Source organism: Neofelis nebulosa, chromosome 1, assembly GCF_028018385.1.
Source record: "Neofelis nebulosa isolate mNeoNeb1 chromosome 1, mNeoNeb1.pri, whole genome shotgun sequence".
NCBI lineage: Eukaryota > Metazoa > Chordata > Mammalia > Carnivora > Felidae > Neofelis > Neofelis nebulosa.
The window spans coordinates 26,172,231-26,191,152 of record NC_080782.1 but is presented as its reverse complement, the minus strand read 5'-3'; the positions used below and the strand labels follow the sequence as shown (position 1 = coordinate 26,191,152).

Here is an 18,922-nt window from a genome sequence, read left to right as displayed (position 1 = left end):
CCTCTAGATTACATGCTCTTGAAGGGAAGCACAGAATTGTCCAGGCAGTATACAGCAGTATTAATTGTGGTTGGAGTGTCATGAATCAGAAGATTCCCATTGAACCCTGGAGGGTTTGTTGGGGTGACAGAGGCTTCGGCCTTAAGCAGACCCAGTGGAGTAAGTTACAAGAGGTAACTCAGCTGGGGTTGAAGAAGCCCCAGAGTTCTTTCCCATGCAGCCAGCCATTACTCCTGTGGGACACATGTTTTTTGGTGTTTGTTTTTTCCCTTCAGCTTCCTTCTGCCTCTCTACAGCACTCTCTCAGGTTTTCCTTGAGAGCTCTGTATGAATCTTGATTTAACTTGGTTTCAGGTGGGTCTGGCAGATACATTCACTGATTATTTTGTCCTGGTTTTCCTTCATTCCATGTAAGGGGCGGCATGTCCTATAAGGACACAGACTGGGCCAGCTACTGGGTTTGACTTCCACCTCCACATGTACTAGTTGGGTGTCTTCATCTACAAAATGGAGATAATAGTGGCTATAATAACACCACTTCAAGGGCTTGCTATGAGGATTACATGAGTTAATAAGTATAAAACCCTTTAACAATGCCTGATGCATACAACCCAAGAAATATTTGTCATTATTCACCTCTCAGGGCTGGTCTTTGAAGTATCCACTTTGGCATTTACAGATTGGACATTTATGATTTCTCTCTCTTTTTTAATGTTTATTATTTATTTTTGAGTGAGAGAGAGAGAGAATATGACTGGGGGAGGGGCAGAGAGAGGGAGACACAGAATCCAAAGCAGGCTCCAGGCTCTGAACTGTCAGCACGGAGCCCGACGTGAGGCTTGGACCCACAAACAGCAAGGTTATGACCTAAGCTGAAGTTGGACGCTCAACTGAGCCACCCAGGTGCCCCTATGATTTCTACAGTCCACAAGCGACCCCTGAGTCATGATGTGTAGTAATTTGTAATGTTGAGAGGGAAGAAATTGTAGTTACTTACCCAATTCTAAAGATCAAGTTGGACAGCCTTTAATCACTCATCTAATAAATTCTCCCATGAAGACAACACCTTATACACACTCAGGGTGCAGCATGAGCAGGAGTAGGATGTACGTGTGGGAATTTCATCCTGTCCTATAACCAACCCACTTTAAGATCCATATACAGACATGGGTGCTCCTTGTACCCTTGTTGATAACTGCTTCTCCTCTCTTCCATTCGACTGTGTTCATTCTCCCAGAATCAACAAGCAACGGATGTTATCACTCTTTTCTCTTTCTCAAAAACATTGAGATAGAATCTCCATATTTGTCAGTCTTTTTCTGTGGAGTTCAGAAAACTATTGTAAAATACAGGAGTGAAGGAACTATAGGATGTAGCCAATGAGAATCCATTCTGTCTTTCCTGATGCCTCCCTACCACCCAAAGAGATAGGTTCCCAAATTAAAAGAAAAATTCAATTTTTTGAAAGGAGGGTTTTTTTTTTTTAAACGATTATTTTTTTAGTAATTTGTACACTGAACTTGGGGTTTGAACCCACAATCCCAAGATCAAAAGTCACATGCTTTTTGGACTCTGCCAGCCAGGCACCCTGGGAGGGTTTTGTTTTTGTTTTTGTTTGTTTTGTTTTGTTTTTTTCTGATTCACTTTGTATACCCTGATTTATTGGAGTCCTCTAGGCTATTTCTCCTCTTAGGACTGGTGTGTGTGTGTTTTGATTTGGGAATGGGTATTTGATGGTAGTGATTGTGGTACTTATTTTTTCCTGAATTATTTGTAAGAATTGGATAATGTATATTTATAATTATTTTGAAGTATGAACCAAAGAAGGATTAGATATTAGTGATGTTTGTCTACAGTGTGCCTCCTTAAATTCCACTGCTCAAGTGTTTCTATAGGTTTTTATTCTCAAGTTCAGCAGTTTAGTCTACTTTCAATAGAATCAACAGTCGAGAAAGTTTTACTTTTTGTACAGTATGCCTGAGCGGTCCATTCCTTGGATGTGGTATTCTTTTAAGGAAGCCATTAGTTTTCTCTCTTGGTCTTGTAATGGGTTCAAAGTACTTCATATTGTAGAAGATAAGACACAAAATGACCAGACCTAAGTCATTATGGGCTTTTATTATTTATTTATTTTTGAGAGAGAGAGAAAGTGTGAGTCGAGGACAGGCAGAGAGAGAGAGAGAGAGAGAATCCCAAGCAGATTCTACACTGTCAGCAGAGCCCAGTGGGGCTCGAACCCATAAACCGAGAGATCATGACCTGAGCCTAAGTCAGACACTTAATCAGCCGAGCCATCCAGGTGCCCCTGTCATTGTGGGCTTTTAGAAAACAAATCCTATTAATAGAAAAATGCCATTTCTTTTTCCTTTGCTTCACATATTCCTGTATCCTCTGTCTTACAGAATTAGGACCAACTTGGGTGTTGCTAATTGCAGGAGTTTCTGATCCATAAAAAAAAGAATTGAGAGGCCTCCTGAGTAGATTCAGTGTAGTTTAATGTAGGAAAAAGGACTGAGAGAGAAGTAGAAATTATTCTTACCTGTGACAGAATCTTGAATAATTGCCCCTCTCATGTAGGATATTTGAATTCTTTGTTTATTCCTTAAAGGAAAGGACGAGAGAACGAAAGAAAAGGAAATCAAGAAGCACAGATACTGCTATGTCCAACAATTACAGCTCTCATTTACTGAACATGTGTGCCAGGTGTTGGTACACATTTTTCTTCAGGCCTCATATTAGGTAGTATTGTTTCCATTTACATTGGAACAAACCAAAACTCAGGTTAAATGTTATGCCCAAGGTCACATCTATAGATAGCAGAGCAGGGTTTGAACTGTGGCCACATCTGTATCCTTATTGTAGTGCAGGCACTGAGAGAAGTTTGGAGAAACAAGGGGGAAAACAAAAATTATTCGTACAATGCTGTATTAATAATACAGCTTTCTGCTGTAAAAAAAGGTAAATTTCATTCCCACCTAATATGTGGGTGCAAATACATTTTCCCCTTCAGATTTTCTGTTTTAGCGGAGAAAACAAGTGTATTAAATGTCCATTTTAGAACATGGAGCGACTTTGAGGAAATAAAATGTCTGTGTTTTGTCTTTTTAGCATTTTGGTGCCAAATGCGATTGAGAGAAATTGTGTTTTGGAACCTTTAGGGATGTTGGCTCTTGGAATTTGCCCTTCTGGCTGGATGAAATTAAGCTGAGAATAACAACTTCAGTTTTTGACTCCAGGCCCTCACAAACAGTGAAGGGTTGATGTGAAGCATTTTGGTATATATAAGCATTCCGGCCTGATGAGAGCTTGGTTGTGGGATCGCCCTCCACACACCCCTGTTCTTTTCAAGATCAGCGATCTTCTGGCAGGACCCATTTTTGCCTTTCCTGAGGTGCCCTGGGTCGATCACACATTTGAGAAGATGGGCACCTTAAATATGAACTTGGTAAAAAACTAGAGAATTTACTTTTTGAGAATTAATGGAATGAAAACAAGCAGGCTGCTTTTCAGCCTCTCAGCAGATTCTCAGGAGTGTTAGCTGACTTTAGCTTTCACATGCTTTTGTCCTGTATGTCCTGTACGGTGAAGTGCAGTTCTCTTAAGGGAGTTTTTCTAATTTGTCCAAATCAGTTTTGTAATAGGAGACTAGTTTCCTACTGTAGGCAGTGGATATTACAGCTGTTCTCCCTTTTGTAGGAGGAAACTGGAGACCATGTTTGTTAGAAGCAGTACTCAGCAGTGAAGAATGTAGGCTCTGGAGCTTGTTGGGGGTTGGGCTGTATCCTTGCTTAGTGACTTACTTCCTATAAAAGGAAATTTCCTGAACCTCTTTAAGCCACAGTTTCATCTTTAAATGGAGATAATACTAGTGCTCATACCTCTGTATGAGGATTAATGAGATACTAATGAAGAGCACTTACCTGGCACATAATAGAAGCTTAATAAATGTTGGTTATTATCGTTATAGTCAATGTGTGCAGTTGACATAAAATGATTAGCACTTCCATTTCCCCAGGCATTTGATGGGGAGGAGGTGGGTTCACCCCAGGAAGTTGGGGGAGCAGAGAACAGTTCTTTAGGGAAAGTGAGTTTTCGGCAGGACAGAATCCTAAAAGGTGTCTCCTGATTCTTTTGTTTATGGAATGTAAAGAAAGAGTTCGACCATTTCAGGAATTGATGTAGGTAGTTTTAAGTAGTGTAAATTCTTTATCATTGGAAGATGCTACTTTTGGAGACAAAACAATAGGGTAGCCCTCTCCAAGCTGGTTGCAGTGCTTGAACTGAATTCCAGGCACTAGTCAAGATGATCACTAGTTTTCTAACAGGTGATTGAATTTAATGAATCGTTTTGCTCTGTCCTCAGAGAAAGATGATAGACCTGTCAAAAATAATAGTGCTTTCATTTAGTTCTGTGCCAATAACAGACGATGAAAACTCCATGAGAATTTCTAAATTACCAAAACACTCATAGCATTTACATATGCAATATAGTCCCTCTTGCACAACATAGAGCAATGCATCAGAATCATCTGGGGAGCTTTTTGCACAACCAAAGGCCCAGTTGCATCCCCTGCACTCTGATTTTTTACACTCGTGGTGAGGCCTGAGCACCTAAAGAGGTAACAAGATCCACAGGTGATGGAACACTCCCCACATCTAAGAAGCACTGCCTCAGAAGGACTTGATTTATTAGCATCTTCTGGGATGTAAACTGTGGGCATCTCTAAAATACATCACACTCAGAGTGGTGTATTTTCTGAAACCGCTCTTTCTCTGAAACAGCTCTGACTTTCTTCTTCAGCCTTAAGATAGGCTGTCTTGCTTCTTCCTGCCTCGGCTGTTCCCAAGTTTCTTGTAATGCTTATTTCAACCTGAATTAATTTTAGAAAACTCCTACCACCTTATGCCAAAAAACAAAACAAATTCCAGTTTTCTTTGTTGACAAAGTTGGTTGTGTCTTATAGAATTTTCCACAGTTAAGATTTGACTTGTTGCATCCCCATGGTGTCATTTAACATGTTTCTCCTGTCCCAGTGTTTCTTATAAATTGGTAGATTGACATAGAAAGTCTAGCTGATTGAAGTTAGATATTTTGGCAAGAATACTTAATAGATGGTGTGGTAGATTGCTTTAGGAGACTCACCAGGCCTCTCTTGTTATGTTAACAGCCACTTATGACTGTTGCTTTGTTCCATTAATTCATTAAGGATTGCTAATTATGTTTGAATACCCAATAAACAGTGAACCCAACATGAAGGCATTTGAAGATATTTTCATTGAGAAACAGTGACATAAAACCTGGCTTTGATTCCTTATCAAAAGTGATTATATCCCATGGAGTGCCTTGTGGTTTTAGGTTATTTGTTTATTTATTTTATTATTTATTAATAAATAAATAATTGGAGTGCCTGGGTGGCTCAGTCGGTTGAGCATCCGACTTCTGCTCAGGTCATGATCTCGTAGTCTGTGAATTGAAGCTCCGTGTCGGGCTCTGTGCTGACAGCTCAGAGCCTGGAGTCTGCTTCAGATTCTGTGTTCCCTCTCTCTCTGCCCATCCTCAGCTTGTGCTGTCTGTCTCAAAAATAAATGTTTAAGAAAAGTTTAAAGGGGCACCTGGGTGGCTCAGTCGGTTGAGCGTCCGACTTCGGCTCGGGTCATGATCTCACCTTTTGTAGGTTCGAGTTCCGCATCTGGCTCTGTGCTGACAGTTCAGAGCCTGGAGCCTGCTCCTGATTCTGTGTCTCGCTCTCTCTCTGCCTCTCCCCCACTCATGCTCTGTCTCTCTCTGTCTCAAAAATAAACATTAAAAAAAATTAAAAAGTTAAAAAAATAATTTATTATTTATAGGTTATTATCAATCTATTTATTTTTTAAGTTTATTCCTTTTGAGAGAGAGCATGAGCCGGGGAGGGGTGTGTGTGTGTGTGTGTGTGTGTGTGTAGATGGGGGCGGGTGGGGGGGTGGGTAGGGAGAGGAAAAGAGAGAGAGAGAGAGAGAGAGAGAGAGAGAGAGAGAGAGAGAGAGAGAGAGAGAGACCCAAGCAGGCTCTGCAGGGTCAGTGCAGAGCCTGACAATGGGGCTCAAACTCACAAAACTGCGGGATCATGACAACTGAAATCAAGAGTCAGATGCTTAACCAACTGAGCCACCCAGGTGCCGTGGTTTTAGGTAATTTAGAATGTTCCCATCTGCCTTTACTGGGTCTTGGTATGCTACAGAGTAGGTGGGTCGAGTACTGACTTGATACATTCATATTTTCCTGTTCTTCAAACCCTTTACATATATCTATTATCTCTCAAGAACACACAGTCATCTTTTGTTTTCGATCCTTGATTCTCATTGGAGGAAGAGAGGAGCCATGTTGTGAAATGTCTTCCATTCCCTCTCTGACTCTGTGTTTGAGCTGCCTTACTTTCTGTGTAACAGTTGTTCCTTTAGGTAGGGAGTGCTCATCCCTGCCCCTCCACTGAGGGCAACTAATAGTTGTCAATCCCAAATAGGTTAGTGCAGTGGACTAATTTGCTGGAATTTTCTGTCTTTTTGTTAAAAATACATTTTTAAAAAGTAACTAGCTTGTCAAAAAACTCCTGAGGGTATGTGACATTTTAGTGTGTATTCGAAAACATGGCTTTATGTTACCCATTTTGAGCCCTTAAACAAAGAAAAATATTACCCTTTGCTCTTCTCTTTTAGGAAATTCACACAAACGAGAAGGAAGTAACAGAGAAGGAAGTCACTCTTCACTTGTTGCCAGGTAACGGTCGTTTAGCATCAGACCTCATGTGCCACTCAAAGCCAGTGATAAATTATGTCATCCCTAGTATTACTATATATAAACTCCTTTGTTTTCATCCAGAAGGCATATAACAGGAATGAGTTGGACAAAAATATCAAGGTCTTTAGTTCGATCACTACATATTAGGTCTGAGTATTATAACCTCTGCCAAGAATTTTTGTTTCCCCCTCCCCGCAAGTTGATGAAAATCAACCTGGCAAATTCACCTCCTTCACAAGCAAATGAAGCCTTTTTTGCGTCACTGTACTTGGACACATCCAGGATTCTGGTCTTCAGTCAGGAAAATTCTGGTCCTCTCCAGAGCCCTACATCCCACTTCCCCGTGCAGCTGCCCTAGACTAGCACGGCTGCCCAGGCCCCCCGCAGCAGCGTTGGTGGGTGGCCTCACCTGTGGTCTTCTGCATCTGAGCATAAGTGCCAGGCAGGCTGTGGTTTACTAACCTTGGGACTGCCAGGGTTTTGCTCTGAGGTCATCACTGAGGAGTCTGGATTGGTTGGATATTTTTGAGATGGAAGAGAGTGGCTCTATACCTTCAGTCAAGCTTTAATCATTTCTGAATTCAGAAACGGAAACTACTTGGTGGTCTGTCCCCTTCCATATGTGGGGCTGTCCTGAGAATTGTGCATTAAGTTCTTCCATTTTCTTTTTTCTAATCCCAGTAGCCTTTTTTTTTGTGAGTTTTTGTTTTTAGGTATATTTTCCCCCAAACAGTAGAGGCCTCATTCTGGTACTGTTTACCTTATTCCAGTTTATTGGGAGGATATGATTATACACAAGTTTCTGACTGATCCACCTTATTTGGTAAATATATTGGGGTCCTGAAACTTAAAAAAAAAATGTCTAAATTTCAAAGGTTTGTATGTTTTTTTGTTTATTTTTTTACAATAATGGCCTAAACCTTAATCCATATACCACATTTTCCTTCCTTTTCTTGGGTTATAGATTCTGATATTAACTTTCATTTTTAGCTCAGTGCTACGTGCATTCGCCCATCCCCTGGAGTACCTCAGGTCTCTTCTAGATGCACAGCCTCCATTTCTTAGACCAGACCATGATCTTTTCCAGCTCCCACCTCCCACGATTCGAGACTTTATCTGCACACACAAGCTGGTGGCTGTGGCACAGCATGTGCCTTGCTGACAGACTAGCACATCGCTGGGTGTTGTGTTAGCTGCTCTGGTGCCCATGTCTCGTCTCCAGTGCACGGCCACTGACTGACACAGCCTGCCTGGTCTTGGGGACACACTCACACTTAAAAGCTGTTTCACACTAGGAGTTGAAAAAGCACAGGAAGCTTTGCTCATATATTTTCCACCTTGAACCAGCTGAGGCGCTTTTTCTGGGACTGTTTTAAACCATAACGAGGCCCCAGCTTCATTGTTTTCTTCAAGCTCTGTGGTCTCAGTAGAGGCTGACCTAGTGACTGAGCCATCTTTTTGTATTTCCTTAGGAATTAACCCCTTGGGAGGTGGAAAAATATACCACAATATGTGTCCCTTGATTGTCTGAGTGTCTGAAAGCCTTCTTTATTTTCATGTTGCAAGTTAGACCAAGTGAATTTTGAGCCAAAAAGTAAATTTAAAGTCATTGAGGAGAATATCCAGAGGGAGATTCTGAGGGTCTGAGATGGTTGTCTGTTGAAGGGAAAGAAAATGCCTTTTCTTTTTTGTTCTAAAATATTTGCACTTGATTTTTTATTTCTTCCATATCCTTCTCCTTTTCCTGCTCTCACCCACATGTCCAGCCCTCATGAACTTCTCTTCCATGGAGCAGAGAATGCTTACCTATCCCTAAATCCTAATCTTTCTGACTGTAAAGAGAAGAACTCTCTATCTGCAGGAAATACAGCTTCTCATGCAGGCAGGGTGCATGCAGATAGAGCAGGAAAGGCGACACACTGAGAGGAAATACTCTCAACTAAGAAAGAGAGGAAACAATTTTTTTCCCACAAACCTCTGACCTCCCTTTTCCTCCCATCCTTCTCTGTGGAGCCAGAATGAATGTGATCAAGCTGCACCTCTGTGTCTGAGGAAGCCACCTGCAAGCCCTTTGGCCAGGGAGGCACCCGCCATCTTTCAGCGATTGCAGAGTGAGAGATGGCCCACTCTCACCGCAAAGTGGGCTTGAGCTCTACGTTCCAGAGCCTTTCTGATTTCATTCATTTAGGGTCATTTTCATTCATTCATTTTCATTCATTTCTGTACCACACCTTCCTCCTTGGGCCCAAGTAATAGGAACAGTGAGGTCTGCACTTGCAAGTGTAGCTGAGATCATTTCCACCTATTGGACACTTTCCTGGTTCACAGTGAAAAGGTAGAGAAGTGCCCTGTGTGAAGGTATATCAGCCATTTTGCGTTCACTTATGAGTGGTCCCTGCTCTGCTTCATCTCCACACCTAAGGTTTGCCGCTCCCGCTGTGCTGGAAAGCGTAGAGTTCTGAAGGGCTGTGGTGTAGTGTGTGTTTGTCTTTCCCGGGAATGGAGCTGGGGAGGCTTTTACTGTTTGCATACTGTATGTTCCCTGAGGACTCTGAGGAGGGCTTGTTTGGTTTTGACCAGGTGAACAGCTGCTTTGTGAAGCCAGCACGGTGCTGAAGTATGTCCAGGAAGATTCCTGTCAGCGTGGGATCTATGGGAAACTTGTCTGCACAGACTTCAAGATTGCTTTCTTGGGCGATGATGACTCTGCATTGGATAATGATGTATGTATGAGCTGCGTTTGGTTCAGTTTGTGGGGAGCAATAAAATTGTGGCCCCATTGTCTTTTTTCCCAGTTCCTCAATTCCCCACCATGCTCGCCACCCTCACAACACACATGAAACACCAATGACAGAGGTCCTCAACACCAGAATGCCGTCTGTCCTTTGGAACCTCTTTTCAGTTGTAGGGCCATTCTAAGTGCCCCAGGTCACGCTGGCTTGCATCTGACTTCATAGGTTGACACCATCAACTTTTTCTTATTTTCTTCTGTATTTCAGCACAGTATGTATCACTCATTGGAATCACTAATCTCCCCTAATACTAGTTCCCCGTGTTTTCTCTGTACTAAGCTGTCCCTCAAATTCAAGAACTGAGTTCGATTATGAAACTGATGCTTGCAGCACTTGAATTCGGGTTTCCTTTGCCCTGAGTAGCAGTGCCCTTGTAAGACCTGGAGAATGGGCAGTGGAGTGAAGGAGAGGCCTGCCCACGCCACTTGGAGAGCGCTGTACGTTGATGCAAACCCAGCTGTCCCAGCCCACCCTGGCTGTCTTGGAGTGTGGGCTTCTGTGCTGCTGTCTGCTCTAGTGGCTTGGCTCCTTGTCCTGTGCAAATAAAGACAGCATTCACAGATACTTGAATCTCCCAGCGTTTGCTTCCTAAACCTGGCTTCCCGTAGCTCTGTCACTCACCTGTTTGCATTTGTGAGGACTCTAACCTCCCAGAGTGATTGTGTGTGGCACGGCCGGTTAGCCTGGGAGCAGCCCAGGAATGGCATGTTGTGCCTGGCTTTGAAAACAAGGTGCTTACCAGCTTTCCTTGCACACTTCGTCATCTCTTACTCGGGGAATGTGCCTCCATCTCCCTGTTTGTTTTTTAGAGTGTACACTCTATTTTTCCTCAGTTTTATTGAGCTATAAATAATAACATTGCATTAGTTTAAGGAGTATAACAGAATGATTTGATAGATGTATATCAATATATGTATATATTGCACAATGATCACCAAAGTAGGTTTAGTTAACATCTGTCATTTCCTATAGTTACCAATTTGTTTTACTTGTGATGAGAACTTTTAAAATTACTCTCTTAGCAACTTTCGAATATATAATACAGTATTATTAACTATAATCATCATGCTGTGCATTACATCCCACGATTTATCTCATAACTGGAAGTTAGTACCTTTGGACCACCCTCACCCATTCTTCCATCCCCTCTCTGGTTTTTTTAATGTGCAGTTGGAAATCAGTGATTTGTTCTGCCTTTAAATGTTTAATAGGGCACAGAAAAGAGTCACAGTTGTTTCCTTTTGAATCTTTTAGGAAACCCAATTTAAGAATAAGGTTATAGGAGAAAATGACATAACACTCCACTGTGTTGATCAGATTTATGGAGGTAAGTATCTTTTCCCCTGGGGTGTTGCCAGCCTTTGAAAGTATAGCTGATAATGACAATATTTTTATGGTTCTTTACAGTTTACTAACATTTCTTTACATACTTATTTTGTTTAAATCAGTTCTATGGATGATAAAATTGAGATGTATAGTGGCTTGTTTGGGGTCACTTAGCTGGGGGGAGCTTGGACTTGAACTTGGAACCTATTCTGAGACTCCACAGTGCCATTAAGTGTTTGTTTATTTTGAGAGTGAGAGAGAACATGCATGCATGAGCCGGGAGGGGCAGAGAGAGAGGGAGAGAGAATCCTAAGCAGGTTCCACCTCCAGGGTGGAGCCTGACATGGGGCTCCATCTCACAATCGTGAGATCACTACCTGAGCCGAAATCAGGAGTTGGATGCTTGACCGGCTGAGCCACCCAGGTGCCCAGACAGGGCCACTATATCCTAGATCACACTTGTGGCTGTCCATGTTAGCTGTGTAGGTTTTACTGTAAAGTCTAATCTGAGAAAGATTTGTACTCCATGTCTTTTCTGCTAAGGGTCAAGCTTCTCTGTGCTTCACTTCTCTATTTTTTCAGTCAGGGCTTTTTCAGAAATCATTCAGTAGCTGTTTAGATCCCAACACCAGTAGGTGCAGCCTGGTCCGAACTCCGGGACAGGGAGGGGCCCCTGCCATAAACCCAGGAGTTGAGTGTCCTGAAAGCATGTCCCTAGTGACTCCCTTTCATTTTTTGTAATGTTAGCTTTTGGAGTCAGTTTTGCCGATAGTGGCCAGTTCATTTTGGTCTCGTGCAGAGGAATGAAGAGCCTTGCACATTCTCAGAGCCGGGCCCTTGCTCACAATTACTTAGAAGACAGTACCTTTCCTCTTACTTTTGAGAGGTCCTAATAGTCTTTCTTGTTTCCTTAGCATTGACTTTTTGCCTTCTAACATGATTTCCCTTCCTGATTTCATCGTTGATGTGTAGTGTTTGATGAGAAAAAAAAAACTCTCTTTGGACAACTGAAGAAATACCCCGAGAAACTCATCATCCACTGCAAAGACCTCCGAGTATTCCACTTCTGTCTGAGGTACACAAAAGAAGAGGAAGTCAAAAGGGTAACTAGTTGCATGTATTTTTAGGTTTTCTTTCCCATCAGGTTTTACCACTAACTCTTATTTTTGGCTTATATTATATGATGGTGGAGGGGGGAACATGCCTGTCTGCAAAGTGAAATTGGTTATAATCCCATATGCTTTGATTAGAATTGAGAGAGAATTGGGGAAAACATGTCTATTATGATGGCACCCATTTACCTTTAATTCTTCAGTTTGTAATGTTTTGATTCCTGGAAACTGAAGAGTGGGAGGTAGGAAACCAGGGTCAGGAGGCAACCTTCTTCTCCCACACCTGACAGTCTTTCCAAAAAGTAGTAGCAGAGACCCCCAGCTCCTGGAGTGGATGAGTTCGTACCTGGGAGGTAGTAGAAGTATGCGGGAGGGAGGAAGTGGTATAGGGTCGGACGGGCAAAGCTGAGTTACCAAATGAGGCCTGTGATTTTGGACATTAAGAAACTTAATCTGGTTGCTGCAGCAAATTGAAATATATAACTGTATGTACTGGTTACAGGGGTCACTGTAACTTCCAAGATTTGTCTTACTGACGTATCAAAGGTCTCAAACTTGCCACTGTAATGGTAAATACATCAGGGGAGACCTGGTAGGGGGACGCAGCTCACCTGTTGTTTCTGGTTACAGTTGAGTTGTGCACACTTACAAGTAAATCCTTGGTTTTCTTTTAGGGAGTGTGAGAGTTCAGTTAGAACAATAAGCATGACTCTGGTATCTATTCTGAGCAGGAAATGAGTGGTGCAGACAGGGAAAAGTCCCAGAGAAGCCAGAAACTTCATTTTGAATGATGATTTTAGTCATCTATCCAAATATACTTTAGTTTGCAACTTCAAACAAAAAGCACAATGGATTGATTTCTTTTTCTGATCTTCTAGAAGAAGGTTGTAAAGGCCACAAGTCGATCAGAAAAGCTAAATGTCTTGGTTATTGTTTGATATAGCCCTCTGTCTCTGATGTGTCAGATTTTTAGAATATCTGAATATGGCACTTAAGCTTCTGTAGCACCTTGATTTTGAGAAATTAGACGGTTTTTAAAAATTTCCCTAGAAATTCAAAGCTCTTAGAAAACCTGACAAAATTGTTAACATTCCATTTATTTGGCATTATTCCAAAAGATAAGATCATAGAGACCTCAACAAGAGTTTGTGTTTGTGTGCTGCCCAGAGGAGCCTATTAGCATGACTGAAAACCTAGACTCAGTGTTTATCTGCCAAAAGCATGACTGTACCCATTGTTTGGTTCTTTTCTAGATTGTCAGTGGCATAATCCATCACACCCAGGCTCCCAAACTGCTGAAGCGATTGTTTCTGTTTTCCTATGCTGCTGCTGCACAAAACCACGCAGGTGAGTGTCTTCTGGGCTGTAATTTGCAGGCAGACCCTTTCAATTCCTACAGAAACTAGCAGGAGAAAACCCATCCATGAGCTTTTTCCTCTCTCCTAGCAACTGGTTGCCTCTTGCTTGGGTGATTCATTCAAGATTCTTATTAAAAAAAAAGAAAAGAAAAGAAAAAAACTTTTTTCTTTTTTTCTGCAATCTTTGTTGCTGTAATTTATCTTTTAGGTTTATTTGCTTTTTGTGAGGGATTATTGGCTTGATTATTTCTTACGAAAGATAAAATCAACGTATTATAACTGGGAATGTGAGACTATAGAGAAGCAAAATTCAGGTAAGTTTAAAATAATCCTGTTTGTTCCTGGGTTCTTTTTTTTTTTCACTTTAATGTACTCGATCTCATTTCATAACACTCAAGAGAATGTTTTGCATTCTAGAAAGCCTTTAAACAACCAGAACGTGCTCTGTAGCAGATATTTTGGGGGAAATGGAATAGTTGTACATAAGGGAGCACATCAGAAAACAAGTGTGCTTACAGAACTTAAAATCCCAAGTGTTTGCCCTTCAGTTCAGGGAACAGTCCTTTACTAAGAAACTTCAGTCATCTGAGCTATCAATAATGCCCAGCACTGTTCAGTGTTTCCTCAGATGTCTGTCTGTACCTTCCCTCCATCTCTCTCCTCGGTCCGTGCACTCACTCTGCCCATCACCCGTAAGGTCACATTGATGTCAAGTGACTCTGGGTGTTACATGCTTTTCGTCAGAGAAGTGGAATGCTGGAGTACAAAGTTGAACTGCTCATTTGGTCGGCATTTTTTGAACGCTTGCTGTGGGTCAGGACTGTGGGGATGGATGTGAATACAACTAAATCCCCATCCTCTGAGCATCAAGTCAAGCAGAGGCAGCGGAGAGCTGTGTCCTCTGGTGGAAGGGCCTGCCAGGGACACAGGGCACAGGGGGTGCCTGAGCAGATAGTGGAGGTATGGGAGTGTCTGGTGGGCGAGGAGGAGTATTTTAGGCAGAGGGATTAGCACGTGCAGAGATGTAGATATCTGAAAGAGCAGGTTGCCTTTTGGGAACTATGGTGACCTAGTAGAAGAGCTGTGAATTTTGGTGTCTGTCCCACCTGAATTCAAATCCTTGCCCAGCTGCTCAGTCGCTGTGTGATCCTGGGGATGACACTAAACTCTTGGGGCATCTGTTTTCTCATTTTCAAAACAGCAGCATTCATGCCTCTGATGAAGTGTCGTGAAGATTATAAATTGTTAAATGTGTGGCATATAAGGTGCAGTAAGTTAAAAAGGGTTAATTGAAAGTGTAACTGCATATTATTTGGGGTGGATTATGTTTAGAGACTTGATTACACATTAACTTAAGATAATGCTCAGCTCTACTGTTAGACTGAACATAAAATTAGTTCCTTAATTTCATAAGTTCATCTTTGTGAATGACAGATCTTTTCACTGGAGCTGTACATATAAGTGCTGGGTAACTGGCTTATAATAGCTTGTTGCAATATGAGATATACAAAATATGACTTACTTGGTTACTGTAATTTTTATAAACATTTATTGAGTTTGTATTTGAAAAATCATACTCTATTTTTAGGAATTCTGCTTTTTCCTTATATCCTGATTCTTGGTCCAGACTCTACATAGGACAGTTTCTTGGCTCGCCAACACTAGGTTGATCTGTGTTCCAAAGCCCTTCGTTTGATCGACTCTGGCAGTTTCTTCACCGTGTGGTGCCTTTTTTGTGTGTGCCAGAAGGCCGAGGATATGTGGCATCTTTTATTCTATTTTAATTCCATCTTTTTCTTATCCTCCTTCCCACCCCCATTTTTTGAGAAGTAAATGTTATAACTGATAGATGCTAATTGACCAATTAGCTTTTGCATTGAGTAGGGGTGTGTAGAGATGGGTGCTTTGCAATCTGAACATCTTTAGTTATTTCCTGGCTTGATAATTCATGAATGTGATTTGGCTGAAAGGTCCTGAATACTGAAGACATAGCATTTTAGGGAAGGACTTACTGGTGTTGCTAAGAATATCATCTGTTTTTGAATTGGAGTATTATTATTTGTGTTCATGGGGAATTTTTTTTTTTTTTTTTTGCATTTATTACTTTATGGAAATCCCTTATAGCTGCCTGGGTTTTAATTCTGGTTCTGTCATTGCTTAGCTCTGTGACCTTAGGCAAGTTTCTTGACCTTTCTGTGCCACATCTATAAAATGGAGGATTAATATTGCATACGCTGTAGGATTATGAAGATTGAGTTAATAAGATGTAATATGCTCAGAACGGCACCTGGCACGTACTAAGGGCTATATAAGTGTAATCACTGTTTTTGTCATTATTCCTATTATCTTTTGTACTATGATATGATTTGATTAAAAGGAGCATGGGGGAGGGGAGCCTGTGTGGCTCAGCCGGTTAAGCATCTGACTCTGGATTTTGGCTCAGGTCATGTTCTCACAGTTCGGTTCATGAGTTAGAGCTCTGCGTTGGCCTCTGCGCCCTGACCTTGGGGAGTCTGGTTGGGATTCTGTCTCCCTCTCTCTCTGCCCCTCCCCTGTTCACATTCTCTTTGTCTCTTTAAAAAAAAAAAAAAGCATGGGGGAGTTTTATCAAACACTGTTTTTCCCAAAAGTCTTGGGTTTTGTTTGTGTGTGTGTGTATGTTTTGATGTGCAACAAAGGGCTTGAAGTAACTGATTTGCATAAATACCTGAGACTGTTTTGGTGCGTGCCACCCTGCAGTCTATGGCTTGGGAGAGGGCCACGGACACATCTGTCGGGTTGCAAGAGTAACGCTCCTGGACATTTCCTCCTAGCAGGGAGTAGCAGGGCAGGGTGAGGGGCAGAATTCTCCATCACCAGGGTGCTGTCCTTTATAAGCCCCAACCCTCACTGTGACTGTCTGATCTGGTGATGGCCTTTAGTAACCAGGTGTCACACTGGAAAATCCTCTTGCTGGCGGTCATCTTCAAACTGAGGGAAGATTTACATTCAGGCATCTGACATGCTATTCAAATGAGTTTGCCATCTTATGCACATGTTGGTAGGGCTAAAAATATTTTATTATTTTAGCATTTGTGCCAAGCCTGTCTTCTAGTGCTTCACAGGATCTTTTATGTTATGTAAATTATCTCATGGTCAGATGACTGAAAATGGAGCTACAAATTACTTTTGCAAGGAGTGGAGCAGGAACACGTCTAGTATGAGGAGACAGGCCCTTGGTCATAATTTTGGGTTAATGACAAAAAAAAGGAACCAGGTTAGGATTAAGCAGTGAATTTACTGTGCTTGGATAAAAATGGGCTTAGTGGGCAAAATTGGGGCTTAGAGATCTACTTTCACATCATTAAAATACTTGTACTTCACGACAAGATTTTATTGTCTTTTCAAATTTGTTTTGTTAGCCACCGATCCCAGGAACCATACGGTGATGTTTGACACACTTAAGGACTGGTGTTGGGAATTGGAGCGGACCAAAGGCAGTGTCAAGTACAAAGCAGTGAGTGTCAATGAAGGGTATAAAGTCTGTGAAAGGTAAGCATTCAGTGCTCTGCCTTTTTTTTTTTTTAACAGCTTTATTGAGATTGAATTCACATGCCATACAGTTCACATATTTGAAGTACACAGTATTTTGAGATCTGTTCACAGAGCGTGAAACCATCACCACAGTCCATTTTAGAACATTTTCGTCAGCCCTAAAAGAAACCTCATGCCCCTTAGTAGTTGCCCCCCATGTGCCCTCAACACCCCTAGCCCTAGGTAACCTCTGGTCCACTTTCTGTCTTTATAGTTTGCTTATTCTGGAGATTTCATGTAAATGGAATCATATCATAAAGTGGTCTTTATGCTTGGCTTCTTTCACTTACCGTGATGTTGTCAAGGCTCGTCCATGTTGTTGCATGTATCAGAATTTCATTTTTATTGTTGAATAAGATTCCATGGTATGGATGTACCACATTTTATTCATTCATCAGTTTATAGACATTGGGTTGTGTTCCCTTTTTGGCTATTTTGAATAATGCTGCTATGAACATTTGTATACAAGGTTTTATGTGCACAGAGGTTTCCAGGTCTTTTGTGTATATATATTTATATATACGCCTAGAAGTAGAATTGCTGGCTCATGTAGTAACTCTGTTTAACTGTTTGAGGAACTGCCAGACTGTTTTCCACGGTGACTGTACCATTTTACACTCCCATCAGCAGGGTGTGAGGTTTCCACATTTTCCCACATTGAAACCATGCTTAAGAAAACCTTAAGGTGTCCCTTAAAACATTCAGAAATGAATTTGTGTCTTTTTGTGTGTGTCTTTTTTTCCATTTTATCTGTAGTCCAAGTGTAAAACGATTAGAGGCATTTCTGAATTTATATTGTGTATGTGCTTTACTTTTCTTGGGCACTTTATTCAGTAAAAATCTTTGAGTGGTTACTGTCATGCCAGGTAGTGACCTAGCTACTGGAGATAGAGCACTAAGAATTCCTGCCCTCCTGGAACTTTCATTCTGGCAGGAGGCAAACTATGAGAGAACAAATGAGTGAATAGCGTGTATTAAAAGATAGTAAGTACTGTGGAGAAAATTAAATCAGCAACGGACTAGGGAGTGCTGGGGGGTGTTGGTGCGGAGGTTGGTCAGGCACAGGGGACAGTGCAAAGTCAAAGACCCTGAGGTGGAATCTAGTCCGGCTTCTGTGAGGAACAGCAAGGAGCCCAGGGGCTGGGGAGCAGTCATCAGGGGACAGAGGAGTAGGGGTGAGGTCAGGGCGCAGAGGGGTGGTTGGATGGTTACGGTAGGAGGCTTTCAGAATTTATCATGTGGTGAGGAGGAGTTTGAGCAGAGGCGTGATGTGATCTGACCTACATTTTTAAAGGATGACTCTGCATAATTCTCTTTTAGAAACTTGAATCTTATCATTTTGGGACATATTCCCCAGCACGCTGCTAATAGTTTCATAAGATTTGTATTTTTGTAGAGCATTTTGTATTTATGGTTCTGATGGGCCTCTTCACATCGGTTTTGATTTTGATCAATCAAAAATATCTATCAAGTTAGCTCTCCTGACACAGCACAACCTGGAGTGACAGTGGGGAGGGACCTGCAGAGCAAGTGTCACCTCCCCATTCCCACCCTCCTCCTCCGCTCTTTCCTAGTCACAAAGCTTGGAAAGGGAAGGCTAGCTCTCCCTCAGAAAGAACTTAGAAACCCCTGCACCCAGAAGGTGGTAGCGTGTAATGTGATGTTGACACTGATATAAGGCATCCCCGTTCTCAGAAATGTTTTTAAAAATCCTGCCACGGACTGATTAAATTCATTAGGATTTGTGTAGTTCTCAGCGCACCAAAAATATACTTGGTAGGGAAGGCAGGTGAGGAGAAAGCCTTTAATGAGTGGTTAGCAGGGAAAATGAAGCTTTAGCAAGATTTTAGTGCTTAGAGCACCTGGTGCCAACACACCCCACCTTGGGCTGCCCCAGCCACGCATACTGTCCTCTACCCTTTTCTGTCCCAGGGGGAAGAGACGGGGCAAGTTGTGCTTTGTTTCTCACCCGGACCAAGGTGGTGC

At 41.9% G+C, this 18,922-nt stretch overlaps 1 protein-coding gene across 5 annotated transcripts in view; it reads left to right on the top strand.

Annotated features, from left to right (window-relative positions):
• Window positions 1-18,922, top strand: part of MTMR12 (myotubularin related protein 12) — a 65,657-nt gene that overhangs the window by 18,328 nt on the left and 28,407 nt on the right. For 3 of the 5 annotated variants that reach the window (XM_058716672.1, XM_058716687.1, XM_058716693.1), the window contains 6 exons: window positions 6,694-6,754; window positions 9,356-9,498; window positions 10,822-10,894; window positions 11,866-11,996; window positions 13,259-13,352; window positions 16,765-16,894. In XM_058716672.1, the coding sequence (XP_058572655.1) occupies window positions 6,694-6,754; window positions 9,356-9,498; window positions 10,822-10,894; window positions 11,866-11,996; window positions 13,259-13,352; window positions 16,765-16,894 (632 nt within the window). Of the gene's footprint in view, window positions 1-3,108; window positions 3,446-6,693; window positions 6,755-9,355; window positions 9,499-10,821; window positions 10,895-11,865; window positions 11,997-13,258; window positions 13,353-16,764; window positions 16,895-18,922 lie in introns of all 5 variants that reach the window. The other 2 variants (XM_058716663.1, XM_058716681.1) reach the window with 1 other exon arrangement.